The sequence below is a fragment of the Papaver somniferum genome, chromosome 1, assembly GCF_003573695.1.
Source record: "Papaver somniferum cultivar HN1 chromosome 1, ASM357369v1, whole genome shotgun sequence".
Classification (NCBI taxonomy): Eukaryota; Viridiplantae; Streptophyta; class Magnoliopsida; order Ranunculales; family Papaveraceae; genus Papaver; species Papaver somniferum.
Genome location: NC_039358.1, coordinates 82,379,192 through 82,400,577, shown reverse-complemented (window position 1 = coordinate 82,400,577; position 21,386 = coordinate 82,379,192). Strand labels below are relative to the sequence as shown.

General features: G+C 35.1%; 1 protein-coding gene across 1 annotated transcript; it reads right to left on the bottom strand.

Moving 5' to 3' along the window:
• Window positions 1-17,843: 17,843 nt before the first annotated feature.
• Window positions 17,844-20,041, bottom strand: LOC113292384 (cytokinin riboside 5'-monophosphate phosphoribohydrolase LOG5-like). Its single transcript, XM_026541445.1, has 7 exons — window positions 19,434-20,041; window positions 19,245-19,342; window positions 19,125-19,155; window positions 18,928-19,027; window positions 18,770-18,840; window positions 18,348-18,491; window positions 17,844-18,252 (listed from the first exon to the last, which is right to left on the bottom strand). Exons 1-7 carry the CDS (start codon window positions 19,560-19,562, stop codon window positions 18,196-18,198), a joined length of 630 nt encoding a protein of 209 aa, XP_026397230.1. The 5' UTR covers window positions 19,563-20,041; the 3' UTR covers window positions 17,844-18,195.
• Window positions 20,042-21,386: the final 1,345 nt, after the last annotated feature.

Below are 21,386 nucleotides of genomic sequence, written 5' to 3'. Positions count from 1 at the left end.
TTGAGTTTGCTTTTTACTTTGAAGGGTATTGGACGGGATAGAATTTAAGAAGTTATTGATTTGTTCTATTAAGCTTACTGGGTTTGGATGGATTTTCTCAAAAACTACTGAGCATCTGTATTTCCAAATGAACCAAATTGTGGTGGATATTTTCCCCTGAAATTGGCTCAAATTATCCTCCGTAATCCACTGTTTAATCCAATCAATAACTGTGCTGTGTGGGTTTCTAGAGATTATATTTTGTAGAGATAGGCCAAACCAAACTGCTCTTGCAAACAAACACTCACAAAAGAGGTCAGCTTCCGTTTCTTGCGCTTGATTGTTACATAGTTGACAAATTTGGTCTATTTCCATATTATAAGCACCCAGTCTACCGACGTTGGAAGAACTTTTTGTGCTATTTTCCAGTAAGAAGTCTAATTCTTGGAATGGATTGAATTCTCCAGATCTTGTTCCATGGGAAATCTAGGTTATCATTGTTGTCAAGATCCTGATTAGCTAGAAAAGTGTAGATATTTTTGGCCGAGAATTTTCCCGATTGATGATGTCTCCATCTAATAATGTCTTGTTCATGATTCCTTGGATTTAACGCCTGGATTTTTTCCTTGTCTTTCGGGTAAAAGAATTGGTTTAGCTTTTCTTGATCCCATCTATTTTGGTCCGTTATTAGCTCTTCAACTCTTGTTGGTGTCTGTTCTTGGCTATTGGGGATTTTTTGGAGTATATCCGCGTTAGGGATCCATCTGTCTTCCCAGATTTTCACAGAAGCTCCATTTTTTTACTTGCCAAACAAAATTATCTTTTATTAACTCTAATCCTTTTAATATGCTGGTCCAAATCCACGACAGATTCGAAGTTCTGGATTTTTCTGTGTGTGGGGGGGGGGGGGGGGGAATATGGGAAGTATTTTGCTTTTAAGAGTCTGGCCCATAGTTGATCTTGTTTTGTTACCATCCTACTGGCAAGTTTAGTGAGAAGGGATAAGTTAAAATGATGTGTATTTTTAATTCCTAATCCTCCTTGAGATATGGGTTTGCATAAGTTTTTCCACGCCCTTATAAATCCTCCTTGTCTCTTTTGTCCGTCTTTTTTCCACCAGAAGTTTCACTGAATGCGGTCGAGCTGATCAAATGTTGCTTTTGGTCGAGCTACAAACTTGCATTTGATAAGTTGGGTAGGATTGAAGAACCGATTTTATCAAAACAGTCCTCCCTGCTTGAGATAACAATTTCGATTTCCAACCTTGTAATGTGGAGTAGTACCGTTGTACTAACGACTCAAAGTTGGATTTTCGGTTTTTGTCGAAAAGAGTGGTGTTCCCAGATATCTATCATTTTTAGTCATCAGCGGGACCTTTAAAATTTTTGCTATGATTTTTCCATGTCTTGGATGTATTTTTGGGCTGAAGTAGACACTGGATTTTTAAAGGTTAACCATTTGGCCCATGATATTCCCAAATAATTGTAATATCTCCAGAAGGCTTTTCTCTTCCCGCAGATCCGCTTTTGTAAATAAAAAGCAGTCGTCCGCAAAAAAGAGGTGGAAGATATTTAGGGCGTCTTTATTTATTTGAAACCCAAATATCTTCTTGTCTTGAATTGCTTTTTCTAGGAGTCTAGAAAGAATTTCCATGCACATTAGGAAAAGATACGGAGATAACGGGTCACCTTGTCGTAAGCCCCTGGAAGTGTTGAAAGATGGTCCCGGAGAACCATTTAGAAGAATTGAAAAGGAGGTTGTTGAGATGCATTGCATTATGAATTTTGTCCAGAGTTCCGAAAACCCAAAAGCTAAGAGGGCTTTCTCAATAGAACTCCATTCAACTCTATCAAAAGCTTTTGATAGGTCAAGCTTTAACGCCAGGAAACCCTTTTTTTTCTTGGAAGTTTTCATCGAATGTATGAGTTCATGAGCAATTATGATGTTATCCGTGATTTGTCGGCCAGGGAGAAAGGTCGATTGATTTAGGGATATCATTTTACCGAGGATGGGTTTTAGTCTATTAGCTAATATTTTTAAGATGAGTTTATAAATGGTATTACTCAGGCTAATAGGACTGAAATCCTCCAGAGTTTGGGGTGTGGAAATTTTTGGGATGAGGGTTATGAAAGAATGATTAAGGTCTTTGTCTAGGGTGGACGAACGAAAAAACTCTTGGACAATTTCGATTATATCATTTCCCAGAATGTCCCAGTTGGCTTTTAAAAAACCCGGTTAAAACCCATTCGGGCCTAGAGCTCCCTATTGATTCATATTGGAAACAGTGAGCCATATTTCTTCTTTAGTGGGAATAATTGTCAATGAGGCGTTTTCTTCGTAACTGATGTAGGGAGTTATGATGGTAGAAATGTCAAAATCAAAGCTGCTATTTTGAGATGAGCCTATTTGTTGGAAATGTTTAATCAGCAAAGAGTTGATTTGATCCCTATCTGAAGTCCAAAGCCCAGAAGGTTCTCTAAGGGAATTGATCGCAAAGATTCTTTTTCTATTTGAGGCGGAAGCATGGAAATATTCTGTGTTCTAATCATATTCTTTGAAGAATTTATCCCTAAATAGCTGATGGTAATAATAATTTTTGATTTTGTACCATTTTCCTAGCTCCGCTTGAAGACTCTTTAGATTGTCTATTTTTTCAGCGATATTCCCGGTCCTATGGATGCTGTCTATTTTATTATTAAGGGACTTAATATTTTTGTGGATGTTTCCGAAAATATTTGTGTTCCAATGGGCTAAGTCCGAGGATAATAGTTTGAGTAGCCCCGAAAAGGTATTTACTCCGAATTTGTCGGAATGCAATTTCCAAGATGCTTCCACTATCGTATTTAAAGTGGAGTGGGTTAACCAAGATCTTAGGCATCTAAATGGTTTTTGTAACCTATAATTCTCAGGGTTTAAATCCAGCAAAATCGGCGTATGATCAGAGCCTACTCTCGGGAGATGAGTTACCTTAGTGTCCGGAAATTTCTGCGACCGCATGAATGAAGTTAATGCTCTGTCTATCCATTCTCTTATATTTGCTTCTCATTTCCGGTTATTGGACCATGTGAAGGGCGATCCATCATATCCCGCATTTATAAGGCCCAAAAAATCAATGATGTGAGTATGAAAGATTTACTGCTGGAGCCTGCTTTATTCCCACCTTGTTTTTCGTCCGGATCCAAAATAACATTTAAGTCCCCTATCAGCACCCATGGTTTATTAATTTGTTGCGCCATGTCCGAGATATATGTCCATTGTTCGATTTTATCATCTTCCTCTACTGCTCCATAGACACATGTGATCATGACATTTGTATCTCCTATCTTTGAATCAAAATGACAAACATTAAACTTAGAAGATATTAGTTTCATTTCTATGTTATTATGCCAGGCTATAGCTAGTCCCTTGGCTATTCCCAGGGACGGAACAATGAACCAGTCAGAGAAACAAGAATTTTTGAAAAAGGAGTCCATGCGGGTTAATTGGGCCTTTGTCTCCGCTAAGAATACTATGTATGGCTTGTAATATTGACACATATAATTAAACTGATCCTTTGTGAGCGGAGTCCCAAAACCCTGGACATTCCAGGATAACAATTTCATTTTGAGGGATTTGAAAAAAAAAACAAACATAATCTAAGGGATTGAAAGATGAGCACTAACAGAGCAATGAGAGGAAAATTAAAATATAAAGGCTGCCAGAGAGAAAGAATCAACACAAGAAGATAGTGGCCAGAAGGGAGAATAATTAAGATTATTTGTTCAAGTTTCAGATTACTGAAGCAACAATACTCAGAGGGAACAAGGTACAAAATATGTTTGCTAAAAAGCAGATATGATAACAAGAAAAATTACATGGGGAGAAATAAAAATACTCCCAGATTACACAAATTAGCAAGAAGGAGAATAACATGATTCACAAAAATCATACTAAACAGTATAAGGGAGTTCTGAAGATTACAAATACACACTAAGAAGGATAGAGAGGAAATAAGATTTAACATGCTATACAGGAGACAGACTAAGACAGAAAGGGAATGTAAACAGATAGCTACAGAAAAGCTTCAGGATTTACAGGACATTGACTATTACACTAACAAGACACACAAAGCAGAAATCACAACAGGATAATTGCACAAAATAAAAACAGGGAACTAACACCAAAATAAAACAGATTTAAAGCTAAAAAACAGTCAAGAAAATGATCCATAGACTTTGATGTAAGTCTGCACTGTGATACTCATAGTTTTCTGCTATTCATTTGGGGTCATATAAGCATCAACCCAATTTTGCAATCCCCTTGACCTTTGCTTTAGGGTCCAAGTTGGCCTGAGATGCAGAGGTACCTTTACCCCTAAACCACTGATGTGGATGTGTATTGTTGGTACTGTTCACTTCTTGCTCTTCAACCACATGAATGTCTCTAGGAATCTCAGGTACTTGTGGTGGCTGACAGTGTAAGTCAAACTCAGTAATCTTTAATTTCTTTGAAGCTGGTAGTGGCACATCCCAATGGAAGAAGGATTACATTAATTTCCAGTTTCCGAGGTAGGATGATCCATGTTGAGTGGCTGCTGTGATGAGCTAGAATCACTCCAGTTACCAGGTCTGTCTCTTTTATTAATCACCTTCCACATGTAGGAATCTTTGTTGGCATTGTTAGCATACATAGATGGAGTAGCTTCTGCATTATGAGCACCAAGCAGAGAGAATCCAGCTTCTGCATTTAAAGCACCAACATTGGTTTGTTCCTTATTCCAACTTTGTTGCTGAGGATCCACAACACTGCCTTGACTAGCATGATCCACTTCAAACTGCTTGAGGTAGTCAGAGAAAGATATCTCAGATGCTGCTTGCTCTGCATCAGAACTGGCTAAACTATCCTCATCAAACCCTTCCATATCATATTGCATGTTCTGCTGTGCAGGTTGCTGCAAGTTCTCAAGCTCCATTTGTTGTTCATCAATATTCTGCATAGCAGCCAATACAACATCTGCTTCAGCTTGTTGATCTTCAATTTGCTGCTGATACACCACAAACTGTTGACAGTTCTTCATCTTATGTCCAATTACTTTGCAGAATCCACAGTAATTGTCTGGAAAGTGATGAAACTAGAATGATATTTCATTAGTGTACCCCATTTCGTTTTCAGCATAAACACTAAAGCTGAGTCTTTGCCTGAATCTAATGTTGGCTCTAATTGTGATAGAGTAGCTCCCATTTGCTTTTCTCACAGGATAAGAAAAGGAAAATATTTCTCCCATGCAATCCATATATCTTCTTAGGTTTCCACTATTCACCTGATCTAGAGTTAGATTGTGCACTGTGATAAAAAACTTTTCTTCAGTAGGAACCCAATCAACAAATCTCTGAGCTTTATCCCATTTTTTTGATGCAGAATAAATCACCGTAGACTATTCTGGTAGACACAGCTAATACTCTATGCATTTTTTCTTCTCTTTCAAATCTAATTAGGAACATCCAATCACTGACTGATTTAACTGAGAGGCCTCCTTGAATCTTCCACTGAAAAACAAGAGCATTTCTAATATCCCAGCTGTTTCTAGCAACTGGTTCAGCAAAGACTCCTAACAGACGGCTTGTCCACAGTTGTTCATTGTTCATGAACCTAGGTGGAATGACATCTTCTAATGCAAATTGCCTACAATTACTCAGACTCAAAGAGGCTTGTAACAGGTTTGTTAATTGAGAGACATCACCATGCCAAACATCTTGCATGGTGATACTAGGACTCAGTTGGTAAGCTACTTCAGAAGTTATGAGGAGAGAAAAATTTGGGAGAGAAAAATTTGTAGATATTTCAGAGAATAGAAAGCATAACCAGGTTTGAGAAAACATCTTTGATAAGATGATTAAATAGGGAAGATTAGGGTTTGCAGAAAGATTAAAAAATTGATCCACTTGAATTCAATTAGGTGAATTGTAAATTAAATAACACAGTAGCAGGATTAAAATCGATTGGCTGAATAGGTAGGTTGATAATTAAATTCTAACAGATGTAAAGAAGATTAAAGGGATTGCAACATTGTCCAAATTGGGAGCTAAAATTGATAAAGAGACCACCTAATCCGGCAATAGAGGGAAGATAATTGATAGAATCAGACTGAAATGGGATAATCATAATCATTACCTGACATAATAGATTGAGAATCAAATGCAACCGTGTAGATATTGAAAAGCTTCTGAAAATTTCTCGACTGCCACCACCACTACCAAGCTTCAAATAAAAAAAATAAACCTAACCCTATTTTAATATGACCCCATTAAGAAGAAACTAGAGATTTAAGTGCTTCCCTACCATCAAAGCCTATGAACAACTCATTAGCCGCTCATGGAAGAGGGGGAAACCAGAAGGAAAGGAGGAAGAAAACTCAAAATAGAACCGGTTATTCCGTGGGAAAGCGTTATCGGGTTTAAGGAATCATAACCTAATTTATATCTAGGAAGACGTGGGCTTTTAGTTACATTTATGCCCCAATACTTGCTTCCCTACCCGCCCAAAAACTATCGACTCCCCATCCTTTCTATGATTCCTCTTCTTCCCAACCTGCATATGAAAAATAGAGTAATATAATGAGGTATTTATAAATTAAAAGTAGTTGCCGTAGCAAAATTGTTGCATTGTCACTATTGAAATTTCCATTTTTTTCTTTGCTACAAATCTTCTTTGTTCATTCCCCTTCACATACTTACCATCAAAAATGGATATTTGTTTATTTATTATCATGTAGCTACTTCGAATTCTGGATTTTCATTTACTTGACTTGCCATGAAAACCTATTAAGGGGTCGCATATATTCTTGTATATGCGGCAGGTTGTATATTGTTAGGATATATATATATATATACATATTGTATGTTAGGAAAAATACATCGTCGGCTTCGTGGAATAAACTTATTACGATCACGTGGTACAATATTTGCAAAGCACAAACACCCAAATACCCGAATATTGTTATAAATTGGAGGCTTTCTATGTAATAGTTCATATAGTGTTTTCCCATTAAGTAATGGAGTAGGTGTGTGATTAATAATATAAGCATCACTCAAGATACATTCATACCAAAACCGAAGTGGTAAATTGGCTTGAAATCGCAAAGCACGCACTACATTCAATATATGACGATGTTTGCATTCAACTCGACGATTTTATTGTGGTGTATCCACACAAGAAGTTTGAAATTTTATTCCATGCTCAGCAAAAAAAGGAATCAATGGTCGAATTTCGGTACCATTATCACTGTGCACCTTCTTAACTTGCTTATCAAATTGTGTCTTAGCCGTAGCACAAAAAATCTTAAATTGTGCACCACCTCAATATGTGCCATTAAATAAATATAAACATAACGAGAATAATCATCAATAACGGTAAAAAAAATAGTGTGCACCACAAGATGATGGAGTACGATAAGGACCCCACACATCACAATGAACTAAATGGAAGAAGTCATCAGCTTTATTCTCACCAACAAGAAAAGTAGTCCGAGTTTGTTTAGCTTTAAAGAAAACATCACGCGGAAATTTCTGACAATCAACTTTATTCATACCCAGAAGTGAAAATTTTATTAAACAATTTTCTCCTTTAAGTAAATCTCCTAATCCTTATTCAAAGTTTCGAGGAGATATATGTAACAAGTGCAACCAAACTGGCCATACTTCTAGTGATTGTCGCAAGTTTCATTCTTACATTAATGAAACTCAAGAAGAAACACTAGTAGAGGATGTACTGGAAGAAGATGAACTTACTTATCTACAGGAACATGAGACTTATGATGCAGATTTTCTTGGAGTAACTCGACCAATATTAATCTTTGAACCATGTCTTACACAAAGACATAATATTTTCAAGTCTCATTGTCTCATTGAAGATAAGCCTAAACATCCATGCCATAAATAATAACCTCGTCTCGTTCCTCACCCACACCAATCACCGTCCTCGTAGGGCGGTCCTGTATCACACATAATTCATCAGTCAAAGTGACAATACATCTCAAATATTTAATCAAACATGATAAAGAAATCAAGTTGCAGTGGAGATCATAAACGAATAAAACACGGAATAATTTCATATCGTTTCCAAACACCACAGTTCCTTCACAGGGAGCATGAGGGTATGTGCTGTTGGGAAGCTTTACGGAAGAAAAACATATTTCATGAGTCTTAAAATAAAAACTCTTTATTTCCTGTCATATGTCGTGAAGCCCTTGTATCAAGTATCTATTTACCAGAAAGCTTCTCCTTCAAATCATTATTCGAAGTTTTAAGCATTTGCACAATGGTTTCCCATTGGGTATCAGTAAGAGTATTAACAAAACCTAGTCGATCTTGTGATGATTGAGATCCTCCACAAGAGATAGTGGTTGTGATCGCTACATTATCTACAATTGTCATGGTGTTAATCTAAAGCACAATTTTCTGATTAGAATTGGTAGTGACTAAATACAATCCTTATCTTAACTAAATACAACCCTAACTTTGAAAATAAATTAATGATCAACCCTAAATAACGTGAGTAATGAAAACCCACTCTCGTAGCAGTAAATAGCAAACCAGAAGACGATTTCTGGCCGACCCTAGATGCTTTTCTTCCTTTTATTTTCTTTCTTAACATTAAAAAAAATTATTAACTTAATCTTCTTTCTTGTTTAGGTTTTGTTCTAGTAAACCATCTGCGCCTCTGTTAGTTTGTATCAATTAATGTTGTTCATTGTGGAATAGATCGTGTTTTCATGATGAATTCTAACTTCTCCAAACAAATTTTAAACTTTTATAATTATGTAATTATCAAACATGATGATGAATTGATAATGCTGTTATAAGAGATAATTTATATATGTAAATATCAGATAGAAAGTCACTATTAATAGATGTGGGTATCAGATCAAAACGAAAAAAGAAAAGAAAACGAGGAGGAGGAAATAAGACGAGAAGCCTAGGGTGATGATAGAGGTGGGTATTAATTACCTATAACAAATTGGTTTACAAAACTTTGATCTTTGGAAGATGGTTGCATATAACTAAAATGTGGGTTGTATTTAGTCACTACCTAAAAATCAGACGACTACTTCAATTGGATGCCGCTATCAGTAAAAATTCAAAAAGATTCTCTACTATTTCGGTTTGGGATCTCACTTTGAGTATCAAGGAATATCTTTGAACAATTAATAAATAAGATTTCAACACATGTTCAAATTACTCATTCTGTCGACATCTTGAACTTTCCTTTTTTTGCAAACCCAATTTTTGAATCACACAAACCCTAAAGTGTACTGACTTGGAGAAATCTATTTTGCTATTGGGACCGGTTCTACCTTGACTCCTTAAACAAGTTAGGATTGGTTCTACCTTGACTCCCAATGATCAGCTTTACCTTTACATAAGTTAGGATCTGTTCTACCTTAATTCCCTATATAAGTTAGGATTGGTCCAACCTTAAGATCTTCAATAAAAACCGTACCTTTAATCCTCTTGAATTATTTCAACTACGGAACAAGTTCGTAAGTATATTTCCTTAAATACATAGTTTTCTAGGCATGAAATCAAACCTATGTTCCCTAACAATATAGTAACGAGTTACAAAAATTATGTTGATGTTGTAGTTACGAAGTTAAAAAAGATATCATAATTCAATATACCAATATAAAACACTCATCATTATGGATATATTGTTCCTTGACCCTTTGATCACAATACGATGATCAAGTCTCTTGTAATAGAGTTTCATGTATATAACTTCGCATGTTATTTTTTCAATTAGAAATAACTTGAGAGCTTACTATGTAGAAATGGAAACAAGTCAAGTCATGTATTACTAACCTCAACTGGAAGGATGATGTCATCGTTGATGTCGATACGTCTTCAGAGTAATACTTGTACGTCTCAACATTTAGAGACTTCCTAGTCTAACCTAATGAAGTTGATTCTAGTAATCTAATCAAGCGACTTATGAGTTTTGATACTACAATATGACAACCAACCTTGACATACCAACGCTTGGTGGGTTTAACTGAGCAGTGCTCTAACAAAAGGAAAGGAAAGTGTTTGTGTCGTGTAACTTCTGAAGAAAAAAATCTTATTGAGCTGTGAAAGAGAAACTTGCATGAAATTTAGATAATGTTCTCTTTTTGCATAAAGAGGAGATATCAAAAAAAGTCTACGAGGTTTATATATTAAGAATTTTCCAACTTTTTCTCAAACACGTATTTCACCCCAAATACAATGTTTGAAATAATTACACGTCAATTTCCAATGCCTAAACTATCCTAGCTATTTTGAGGCCCAAGCTTTGTTAAAATTCCGTTGTGTATGTAAATTATGGTTCGAGTCCATCGTGAATGACCCACGATTTTTCGAAGATCACTTTCTTGAATCCCAGAAGAATCCCCGACTCATATTTAAGTTCTAACCCGAAAAGTTGGATGATATTGAAAACCCTATTCTTTTTTTGGCTCGGAAGGAAGAATATCGCATTAATCACTTGTTTTATTTGGAAAAAGATCAGTTTATTAATTGCAAAAGTAAGGTTTTACCCCATATTCCGAATCTAATAACTTCGACAAAAAGTTCTCCAAGGAGATTAATTGGTTATTGCAACGGTTTAGTATGTTTTATGGTGGGTGCTCCATATAAAATAGGCGATTTGTCTCATTTTGTCTTAGAGATCTTTAACTTTAGTAATTATTTGAGGCCTATGGATTTTGATCAGACTAAGAGGTAAGGGGTGTCTAAACTAGACAAAAATACTAAGTTAGCCTTGCTATTAAAACATAATCCTAAAATATTTATCATTCTGAAATTGAAACCTATTCAAATCCATTTACCTCACAAACTAAAACCTAAGCACATATATCTACCTTTCTTTTTTTTGGGTATGGTAAGTACATCTATCGATTTTAACTACATTGATTGATTTAAAGTAAATTTCATTATCCTTTTTGGAAAAAAAAAATTCAAACGAAACATTGTCGATCACAACCTATTACTTTTAATTATACTTGTGATTGATTTATCCATTCAAAATTGAAAATTGTTGGTTATCTGTGTTTAACCAGAATCGACGTTCATGTCCATATTAACTAATTCCTATAATAACCAGTCGATCTTGATGACCATGTCGACCGATTATTCTTGATGTTCTTTGTGGTTGAAGAACATCAACCCAAAATCAATCGATATGGGCATTCATATCGGCCGATTCTAGATAAAAAAACGCTCAACTTTTCTGTAGTTTTTTTTTTGGGATCCAATCGGCCAATATGAACCTCTCTATATATACAATGATCCTAGTTTTCGGTTCAAAAATGAAGAACCTCGATTCAGAGTCAGTTGATATGAAACTCTTTATATGCCGATTCTTAGTATGATTTTCGGATTAGCGAAATCTTACTCGATCATAGAATAGTATGAATTGATACTTATTTTAATGCTACATATGATGTTTACTCCAACTGAAAGTTAAGTATGGAATTATATCATTTTTGAATCGAGTATGGCTATATAAAATGATTACGGATTTGAATACACAGATTAAAGAGTGGTTAAATTGAGAATCGTTCAATATGGACATATACAACATATTAAGCTCTAAAAAACCAAGGTAATACTATTCGGAGTACACAAACTCCACCCATATGTTGAGAGTTATAAGAATTCCATTTTCCCCAAAAGTGATACAAAAACCCCAAATCTGTTAATATGGGTGAATTACATCCATTTCATTTTCAAGAAATTATCATCCTATCCTCCCATCCATTTCTTCTTCTCCATACGAGATCTATAGTCTCTCTTCACTCACACCACCACTAAAAGAACCTCCTCCAATTCTTCCCGCACCACCATCGGAACCACAGTCTTCTCCAGATTTTCCACCAACATCGCCTCTTTTTCTACTTCCTCTCCCATCACCAACATCGACACCTCCAAATACCGAACCAACATAAATTTATACAGATCGAGAATTAGAAGTGAGGAAAAGAAAAAGGTGAAAATCGAACTAAATCTAGAGATTTGATTTATTTATTTTGTGTAAGATTGATGTGATTTTTCTTCTTAATCTATCTATTTTCAAATTGGAGGTCAAAAAAACAGGTCTCAAATGTCAATTGGGTTTTCGATTTGATGAACTAGGTCTAGGGTAACGAATAATTAGTCTCAAACGATGATTAAATCAATTTTTCCTTTGATATTCTAATTATAGGCTTAAACAGATTCATAAATTTATTTTTGAGATGAATTGGATTGATGAAATGAATTTTTGAGATGAATTTATTTCTTTGTATGGTTTTCTTATGTTTAATTATTGAGCTTTAATGAGATGAATTGATACATGTTTCAAGTATGTTGTTGTTTAAATTTAAAGCGAGCTCAAATTTAATGAAATGAAGTTATTGGTGGTTGTGGCCTGTTTTACCCCTTTTCGATTTCCAAAAGAAGAAAACTTTCAGTTCTTGAGGCTACAATTGGCTTTGTTCCTAACAAGATTCTCTTGATTGTGTAGGCACAACATGGTTGCTCAAGATTTAGTATGTGAAGATGTTTTTTCATTTTGGTTAAATCGAGATGCCAATGACGAGGATAAAGGTGATATAGTCTTTGGAGGTGTAGACCCAAAGCATTACAATTAGTGAAAAGGGATACTGGCATGTGAGTGAATGAAATCATTCTCATTTGAATAATCATAAGCTAGCTACCAATTCTTAAAACTTATTACTATGTTACTCTTGTTCGAAATCATTCAACATGTAATATTGAGTTCTTTGTTTATTCTTATTATTACGAGGCATTATTGTTGGACGAAACCATTGTTCCAAATGAATCTGATGACAGTGGCCGCACAGTTCTGGCTAGTAAATTGCTTCTCTTTTAGTACTTTTTGTTGTTACAGACATCATCAATACAAGGAAAGGCTCTCACCATGGGCACTTTTAGGTCCAAGATACCTGCCAGGGGTTGGTGTTTTTCCCCTTCGTCTCTTTGCCAATTTGTTGGTGATATAATTATAACTTTTTTGTTGAAACCAGTTTTGGTTTCATCTAATATTTGTTGTTGTTTTTTTTTTATGAACCGGCTTTTGTTTTGGTTTCATCTTTTATCAACAAAACTGATGTCATTGTGATGGTGTGTGGTAGTGGCGGCGGCGGCGATATGGGTGCTGATATTGGTGGCGGCGGTGCTGGTTAGTGGTGGTGTTGTTGGTGCTAGGTGGCGGTTGGGGATTCTATTGGTTGGTGGTGGTGCTGAATTGGCAACAAATACACCCCAACAATTTGAAGTTAATTTCTACAACAAAGAATCAAAGGACATGCACTACACAACAGATGTGAAGTCATTTCGACTACAATTCGTCGATTTTCGGCTTTAATTTTTGTTTAGAATAATATGTTTTAATCTCTTTTCATATTTACTTTGACTGTTATTTTACATTTATTCTCTTGTCTACATTTGTTTATAGTTAAACATGTTCATTTGCTACATGTGTTTCATGTTTGTTTCATTTTACATTAAGTTTCTCAGATTTGCAGGCTTTTATAATTTGCTGGAACCAAAATAGATTTCATCATTTTTCGGTGGAACCCTTTTTGGTTTCATCATTTTTTACTGTTGCTTCTTTGGTTTCATCTGCAGTATGAACCTTATATTTGTACATTACTTTCTTACATATAGTTACTGGTAGTTGTTCTTACCATCAAGATATTTCCTCTACAGATAAACTAGCACAGACTCACAATTGAAACTTCATCAAAACATGGTTCATATCTCATATATGAGTTTTAAATCTATTTTAAGTTTAACAATTGAATTAGTTCGACAAGAAAAAATGAATTCAACAATTGAAACCATTGATAAGCAATTGAAATCTTTTAGAAACTATTATAAGCATTTTGACAGGAAACATATAATACTGCAAAATCCAATTACAACTAGTTGATATTTACACTATTGTCTTTATTGATATGTTTTTGTCATCATGATTTTTGAGTGCCAGCTTTACTCTCATGTTTCACATCTTTTCTGATGTATCCTCTTCAGGAGACTTCATGTTTCCCCTCAACGAGTTCTTCATGTAATTGCATCTCCTACATTCCCTGTATATGGTTATGTAAATCTCTTTTTCCCTGTTGTGAAAGACATAAGAAATCCATAAGCATATAAAAATACTTACTGAACCAAAATTGGTTTCATCAAAGAAACCATTAACTAAATGAAAATGATGAAACCAAAATTGGTTCCATAAAAAAACAGCGCTAAATGAAAACACCAACAGAGTAGCTGGTCCCAACAATATGTGAACCAAAACAGGTTTCATCAAAGACAACACTAATTCAAAACACCAACAAGAATGATAAACAGATGAAACCACTAACTAAAAACCACTAAAACAGGTTCCAAATGTAAAACTCAATGATGAAACCAAAATATGTTTCATCAAAGACAACACTAGTTGAAAACAACAATAAGGATGAAAAACAGATGAAACCACTAACTAAAAACCACTACAACAGGTTCCAAATGTAAAAATCAATGACGAGAACAAAATAGGTTTCATCAAAGACAACACTAATTGAAAACAACAATAAGGATGAAAACAAAAATGATTTTAGTCAAACAAAAATAAACCAACACCGCCAACTGTTCTAGCGGAACCAAATTTAACAAAGTAAAAATGATGAAACAAACAATGGTTTATTCAAAAACACATGAATAAACCAACAAAATCAAATCAATTCTAATGAAACCTAATTTAACAAAGATAAACGATGAAACCAAAAATGGTTTCATCAAAAAGAGCAGATTATATTCTGTATCAGTTCCTTCATATGCAATACCAGTAGCACCAAACCATCCTTCATATGCAATACCAGTAGCACCAAACCATCAAAATGATAAAACCATATGTTGATGAAGATGATGGAAACCAAAATTGGTTTATGAAAAATCAGTGACAAAACAACAGAAACCTAATATTCATAATCGATTTTCTACAAAAATTCATATCTATGACACCAAATTAATTTCAACCAGCATATTCAAGAGTAGTCTATACATCAAACAAACACATGGTTATGGTGAAACGAAAGTAGAAAAGTGATGAAACCAAAAAGGGTTTCATCAAAAAGGCCAGATTATACCTTAGTGATAGACGCATTTATGTGTATAATATAGCTCATTTGTATATATTGTTAGTACTCGATATGATACTTATTTGGTTATTTTATGTATTTGTAGGTGTTTTTGGAAAATAATCTCTTGCGGCGAATTTGGCTAAAAATGTGGCATTTGGACCTCCGTTGATAACGTACCGGAAGCGCCTCAGAAGTGTACCGGAAGTATCCCAGAAATACCCCGGAGGAACCCCGAAAAAAGTGCGGAAAATGCCCCAGAGGACACTTTCTATACGGACCCTTGATTTTGGATAAGGGGTAACCTAATTACTAAGGGGTGACCCATTTCCAGGCAGCTGCTAAAGGGACACCAGAACTGGATAGAGGGAGATCACATTTCTTCACGTTTTCAAATTAATGTTTTGGCGGGAAACTTCATGCATGTTTACTGGCAGAGTTGGATTCGATTAATGGACGGTTTCTAAAGAGATTCAACCCCCAAAATCAGTTGGGCTGGATGTGAATGGACTAAACAGAGCTGGTACATGTGTTTTGATCGATCACATTGGGCTGGAATAGCCGGGAGAAGAAATCAGAGTCCAAATAGGACACGTATGGTTCTGTTTACGTTTCAAAGATTTTTTTTGAGGAGATTCTGGGAGAGTTTTACGCTAAAGAAAACTCTACTTGGTCTTGTTCAAGTCTTGGGAGAGTTTTGGGGCAATAGAATAGCTCATAAACGCGTACAGGGAGATCAGAGAGAGATATTCTCTCAACAGCGCAGAGAAGAAAAAGAAAAGAAAAAGTCGGATTCAGTAGAGATTTTTGGGGATTAAAAGACTATATAAGAGTTGGTTCAAGTCATAGAAGGGTTGAAAAGTTTTAGAAAAGTTTTGGAGAGATTTTAGAGGTCAGGAGAGACGAGAGAATCGAGTTACAGAGAGATTTTGTTGCTGCTGCTGCCAGCCATTGAAGACCTTCAAGAACACGAAGAACAGACTCTCAGAGTCAGTCGTTCTTTAACAGTCTTAAACAGCAGTATCCCGTGTTCTTCATTACAGCAGTACCGAAGTTCAACAGTGCAAACAGCGAACTCTCTGTGTCGTTGTTATACAGCACTTGTGTTGTATCGATTATTTTCAGCACTACCCCTTTGTAACAGTGACGCTGCAACAGTATAACAGCGTTACAAACTTCAATTATCAATTATTTTCATCAATAAAAACACTTATTTAGCCATGAATACATCTTGTGAGTGTGTTTTTGAGATGAGGAGCTAAACCCAATCCTAGGGGTGACAGAGGAAGCCATTCTCACAATAATTATGTGGTAATCTCTATTTTATTAATTTATGCAATATTTTTATATGATTAATTGCATTGATAAAAATGATTTAAATGGTTTTTATTAATCAACTGTGTTTTCCCTTGATAATGCATGCTTAGTTTTAGACTTTTGATGCATTATACTTGTGATTAACATTTGATATTTTGGAAAATCTGCTCTTGGCAATATTTAGAATCAACCCAATTATTTAAATTGCATAGTAAAAAAATATTAGATCACATAAGTATTGTTGATTGGTGGAATCTTAACCCCTATTTCTCCATAAAATTTTACTTCAGTTTGCAATTTTTCCTAAATTTTATTTAAATCTAGAAATTTTGTTACCTTCACAAGTCTGAAAAGAACCTGTTTACCACTACAACTACAAACATCATTTGAAAATACATCACTTAGCAAACATCATCAGTTATGGTGGAACCATTTTTGGTTTCATCAAAGTTGATTTTAGCAGCCAAAATTGAAAAAAAATCAAATGAAACCTAAACACGGCCAAAGAAGACACAAGAAAAATGAGACATAAACCTAATAATCAAATGAAACCTGAATACAACATTTATGAAGTACGATTTCATCAAAATGAGACCTAAACCTAAACCCAAAATTGAATTAGTTTTCAATTGAAATCAAATGAAACCTAAAAGAAAACAGAAAACCCAAAATAATCAAATGAAATCTAAACCCAATAATATTTTGATTCATATTCAATTGAAAAAAATGAAACATAAACCATTGAAGAATAAGAATTCATACGATTTATTACCTTTTGGAGGTGGTTTCGCAGTTTTCTTTAGCTTTTCATCTCTCTTTTTCTCATGTTGATTACGTTTCTTCGCCATTTTTGTTGTTTTCCACAAATTAGGTCAGAATTTGTTCTACGTAACCATTGAAGAACAGAAGAAGGTAAAATCGAGAATCAGATGATTATTTTCGCTACGAAATGAATATAGATCTGAGATTTCTGTGTTTTGAGGGAGTTAGGTTTCTGGTTTCTGAAATAGAATCAAAAATGATACCGAAGAAAATAGACGGTATAGGAAAATAGACGGAAGGGTGATATAGACAGTTTAGGAAAAATGGGATTTATGTGTTGATTTTGTTTTGATGGGTCTATTTTAGATGGACAGTGACCCCTATAGGGCTGTAACGCGCGCGTTACATATACAATGGCCGATTGTGCTTGAAGTTTTTCAACATAAACGCATAATTGGTCGATGTGGCGACACAAATTGCCATTTTTTTATGTTTATTTTTTATGCTATAACCTGTGGATATGAATATCAATATATTGTGAATATTCATATATTCAACACTAATTAGTAAAGGACAAATTAACGGGTTCACAAAAATAAGTGGATAAAAAGTTTTTGAAATTACTTCAAAATAGCCCGAATTTATCTTTGGGTAATAGGCTTTAAATAAATGGATTGCGCTCAAACTACCTATGTGATAAATGTGGTTGGATAATCACTGTACGTTAACAACTGTCACGAAACAAAAAATTACAAGTCGAAAATGGTCCCCTAACATATATTGTACCATAGTATACTATACCATGTTCAGACACCCAGGACTTTTCTTAGCGCCATTTTTTGTTCGACATCAGCCTTACATTTCAACAGGGGGAAAGTCGTTGCGATCTCACTATTGACTTTTCCCAAAGTTGTCCTTGTTCGGAATATCTAACTGGGAAAGCTAGGGAACCCCTTTAACTTTCACCAAGGAGTTAATTTCTCTACTTGCTGGTTAACTCAAACATTCCACCTTGCCTGAGCTATCATTCCATCATCATGCATAGGTACATAATCCTAATTACACCAAGAAAACAATGTAATTAGGTTTCACTCTAACAAACATAGTGTTTTTTACCACAAATACAAAGAAAAAGAAAGTAAAAAAAAACCTCGAGCTTGAGCATTAAATCATGGGCATTAGGAGCTGATACGATAATGCTACGTTGAGATGGTTTAATGAAGCCGTCGTCCACGGCCTTATCTATAAATGTAAGTAGGTAATTGTAGTAGCCATCAACGTTTAGCAATCCCACCTGCAAGTGGATATATTGAATTAGGTGTTGCGTACGTGTTGGTCCTGTAGTAGTACAAATAAAGCAAAGAGTACAGCTCTATTGCCTATTCTCTCGCCCCAATGGGTAAAATCTGTGAAGACTTCAATGTTTAAAGGTCATCCTCTTGTTTGGTTTCCGCCAACCGTCAAGGTTGACTTGAAAAAAAGAAAGGAAAAAAGAATGCACGAGTTGGAAAAATGACATCTCAATGACAGAAGTTAGATTTTTTTTTTCTTTTTAAAGATAGAATTGCTCACAGGTTTATCATGTATACCAAGTTGCGACCAGGTAATAACCTCCAGTAACTCTTCCAAGGTTCCATACCCACCTATAAGTTACAGCAATAGTAAATTAATTATGACTTCTCAATGTATATAACATTTTTTCTTTATTGAATCAATCAGATAATAAGAACCTGGTAGGGCAATGAAGCAGTCAGAGTGACGAGCCATTTCAGCTTTTCTCTGGTGCATATCTGCTACTTCTCTTACTTCTCCAACTGTTTCTCCAATTATCTGCTCATTATGGTATTTTACATGTCACTCTATGCAATTAATTCTGATCATCTGTTAAACATAACTAATTATTGCTAGTAATTAGTAAATTACGTACCTCTTTGCACATCAGAGTCTTTGGAATGATCCTGAATCAAGTATTTTGATAAGAATCAGAATTGTACAAATCAGGATGCCAAAAAAAAAAAAACTGAGGTTTTAGAATCTCTTTCATTACCCTAAGACATGTCCACCACCATGATGAACAGCTTGAGAAACCAAACCCATTAACCCATTACTTCCACCTCCATAAACAAGATCCAACTTCCTGGAAACCTTTTCCCATGCAAACAAATAACTAATGTTAATTCATCAGCACTAAAAATGGATAAATCTCTAAATGATCAACGAACAATAAGTTGCTTACCAATTCTTGTCCTAATTCAAGAGCAGAATCTTTATAACATTTCTTTTTACCAGTACTACTCCCACAAAATACACATACCCTTCTAAACCTACTCGACTTGGCTAAAACTACTACTTCCTCTTCACCCATATCTCCCTCCCTCTCTATGCTTTTTTTTTTTTTGATCGCAGTACTACAACTTGGATCGGTGAGGGTGAGAATTTATTGAGAAATGTGGATTATATCCATTCCAGAGTACATATACTACGGAGAGGGAAAGAAACTAAGAGATATAAAGAGAGTTGAAGTTGAAGAGTTGAACTGGTACGCATGACTGATCATAGTACTACGTAAGTACGTGTAAAACAAAAAGGAAAGAGGGAGGCCTTTTCTTCTTTGTTGTACGTGAATGATGAGCTGTTTATAGGTAAGTGATTAGGTTGCAATTTGACATGAAATAATTAATTCATTTTCTATTCATTCAAATTTTCTATGAGTTCGCCGTTCGTGTGGGTATGAACATGATAATCTAGTTTTTTGTGACGATGTTTGTTTTAGATTATGAAATGTCCGGTTTATTTTATAGAATGATTTATCGAAAAATAAAGATTTTTGTGAAAGTCAACAGTTGTTTTATACTCCTTCCTCCGTCTCAGGAAAACTGATATTTTCAAAAAATGATTTATCCAATACATAAACCGGACCAAAAATTAGGATTTTTGTAAAAGTTAAAATATCACTTTCCCTTGGACGGACGGGGTATCAAATATCATCCATGAGCATTGAAGCCATCCTTGAGTATGTAATGTAAATATTTTTGGCGGGACAAAGGGAGCAGCATTCATGAGCAGTATTGATGCCATCTTTGCCCTGGCAATAATTGGGCAGTACCGCAGGGTTAACCAATAAGTTAGTGGTGGTAGTATATGCCTAATATCTTAGGCATGTTGTCTGTCTCATTCCCATAATCAATCAAATCTGTTTACATTGTACGTGACTTTAGAATCTAGTGCCACTTGAACTTTGTCCATTTTGAGCACCATAATATTGCACCAAACACGTGCCACATGTACAGACGATTTACCATTCCCCCCACCCCCACCACGAGCAATGGAACTAAACCAGTAAAACTTTGGCAACTTTGATTATGTATCATAAGACTATTCAATGTTGAGAGTGACTATGTGGTCTACAAACTATACCTAGAATTAGAGCCATCTTTGGACCAACATCCCATTTACCAAGACATAAATGATGAATGGTGGTGCTCAATCGTAGGAGGGTCCCCAATAATCAGAGAGAGTAGCACTTTGAAGAATAATTTTCAAACTTGTTGATTTCTAAACTATGAATCATGTTGGTGCTTTATGGTTAGTGCTGGCTATTTTTCTCCTGTTAAGTGACTTATAATTGGTTGATTGCAAAGTTCAGAGTTCAGACATAAATGTGATTAGTCCTAATCGACCTCTTTTAGTTACTTTTTTTAGATACATCCGTCCACATTGCCTGTAAAGTTTAACACGCAACTTGGAAGACCATTGGACCAACTAAATTTCCATCACTTGTTAACTTATTGGTGGGCAAGCTAGTGGGAAGACATATCACTCTTCTTTCTCTATAGATTCTATGCTATGACATTGCACCCCGTGAATCATCCTGTGTTTGATTGGTTAAATGATAATTAAAGTCATAATGTTTGCCTAATTTAATATAAACATGTTGGTGGAGGCTAATTTTGAAACATGAGTCGCTAATCAATTTGTTAATATATTTAATCTAATTTTCACCAAAAGTAGTAACATCTCGTGGAAAGATCGAGCAGGTACATTATTGTTAATTAAGGTGTCTAACAAAGATTGAACACCGTAAAGTAGGTTTCATTGATGCTTTTTGTCATGCTAATGTTTTCATCTTTGTTGCCAGAATACTCGGTAAACTTTGTAGTTTGTCCTGAGGAAATTTAGTCAATGTATA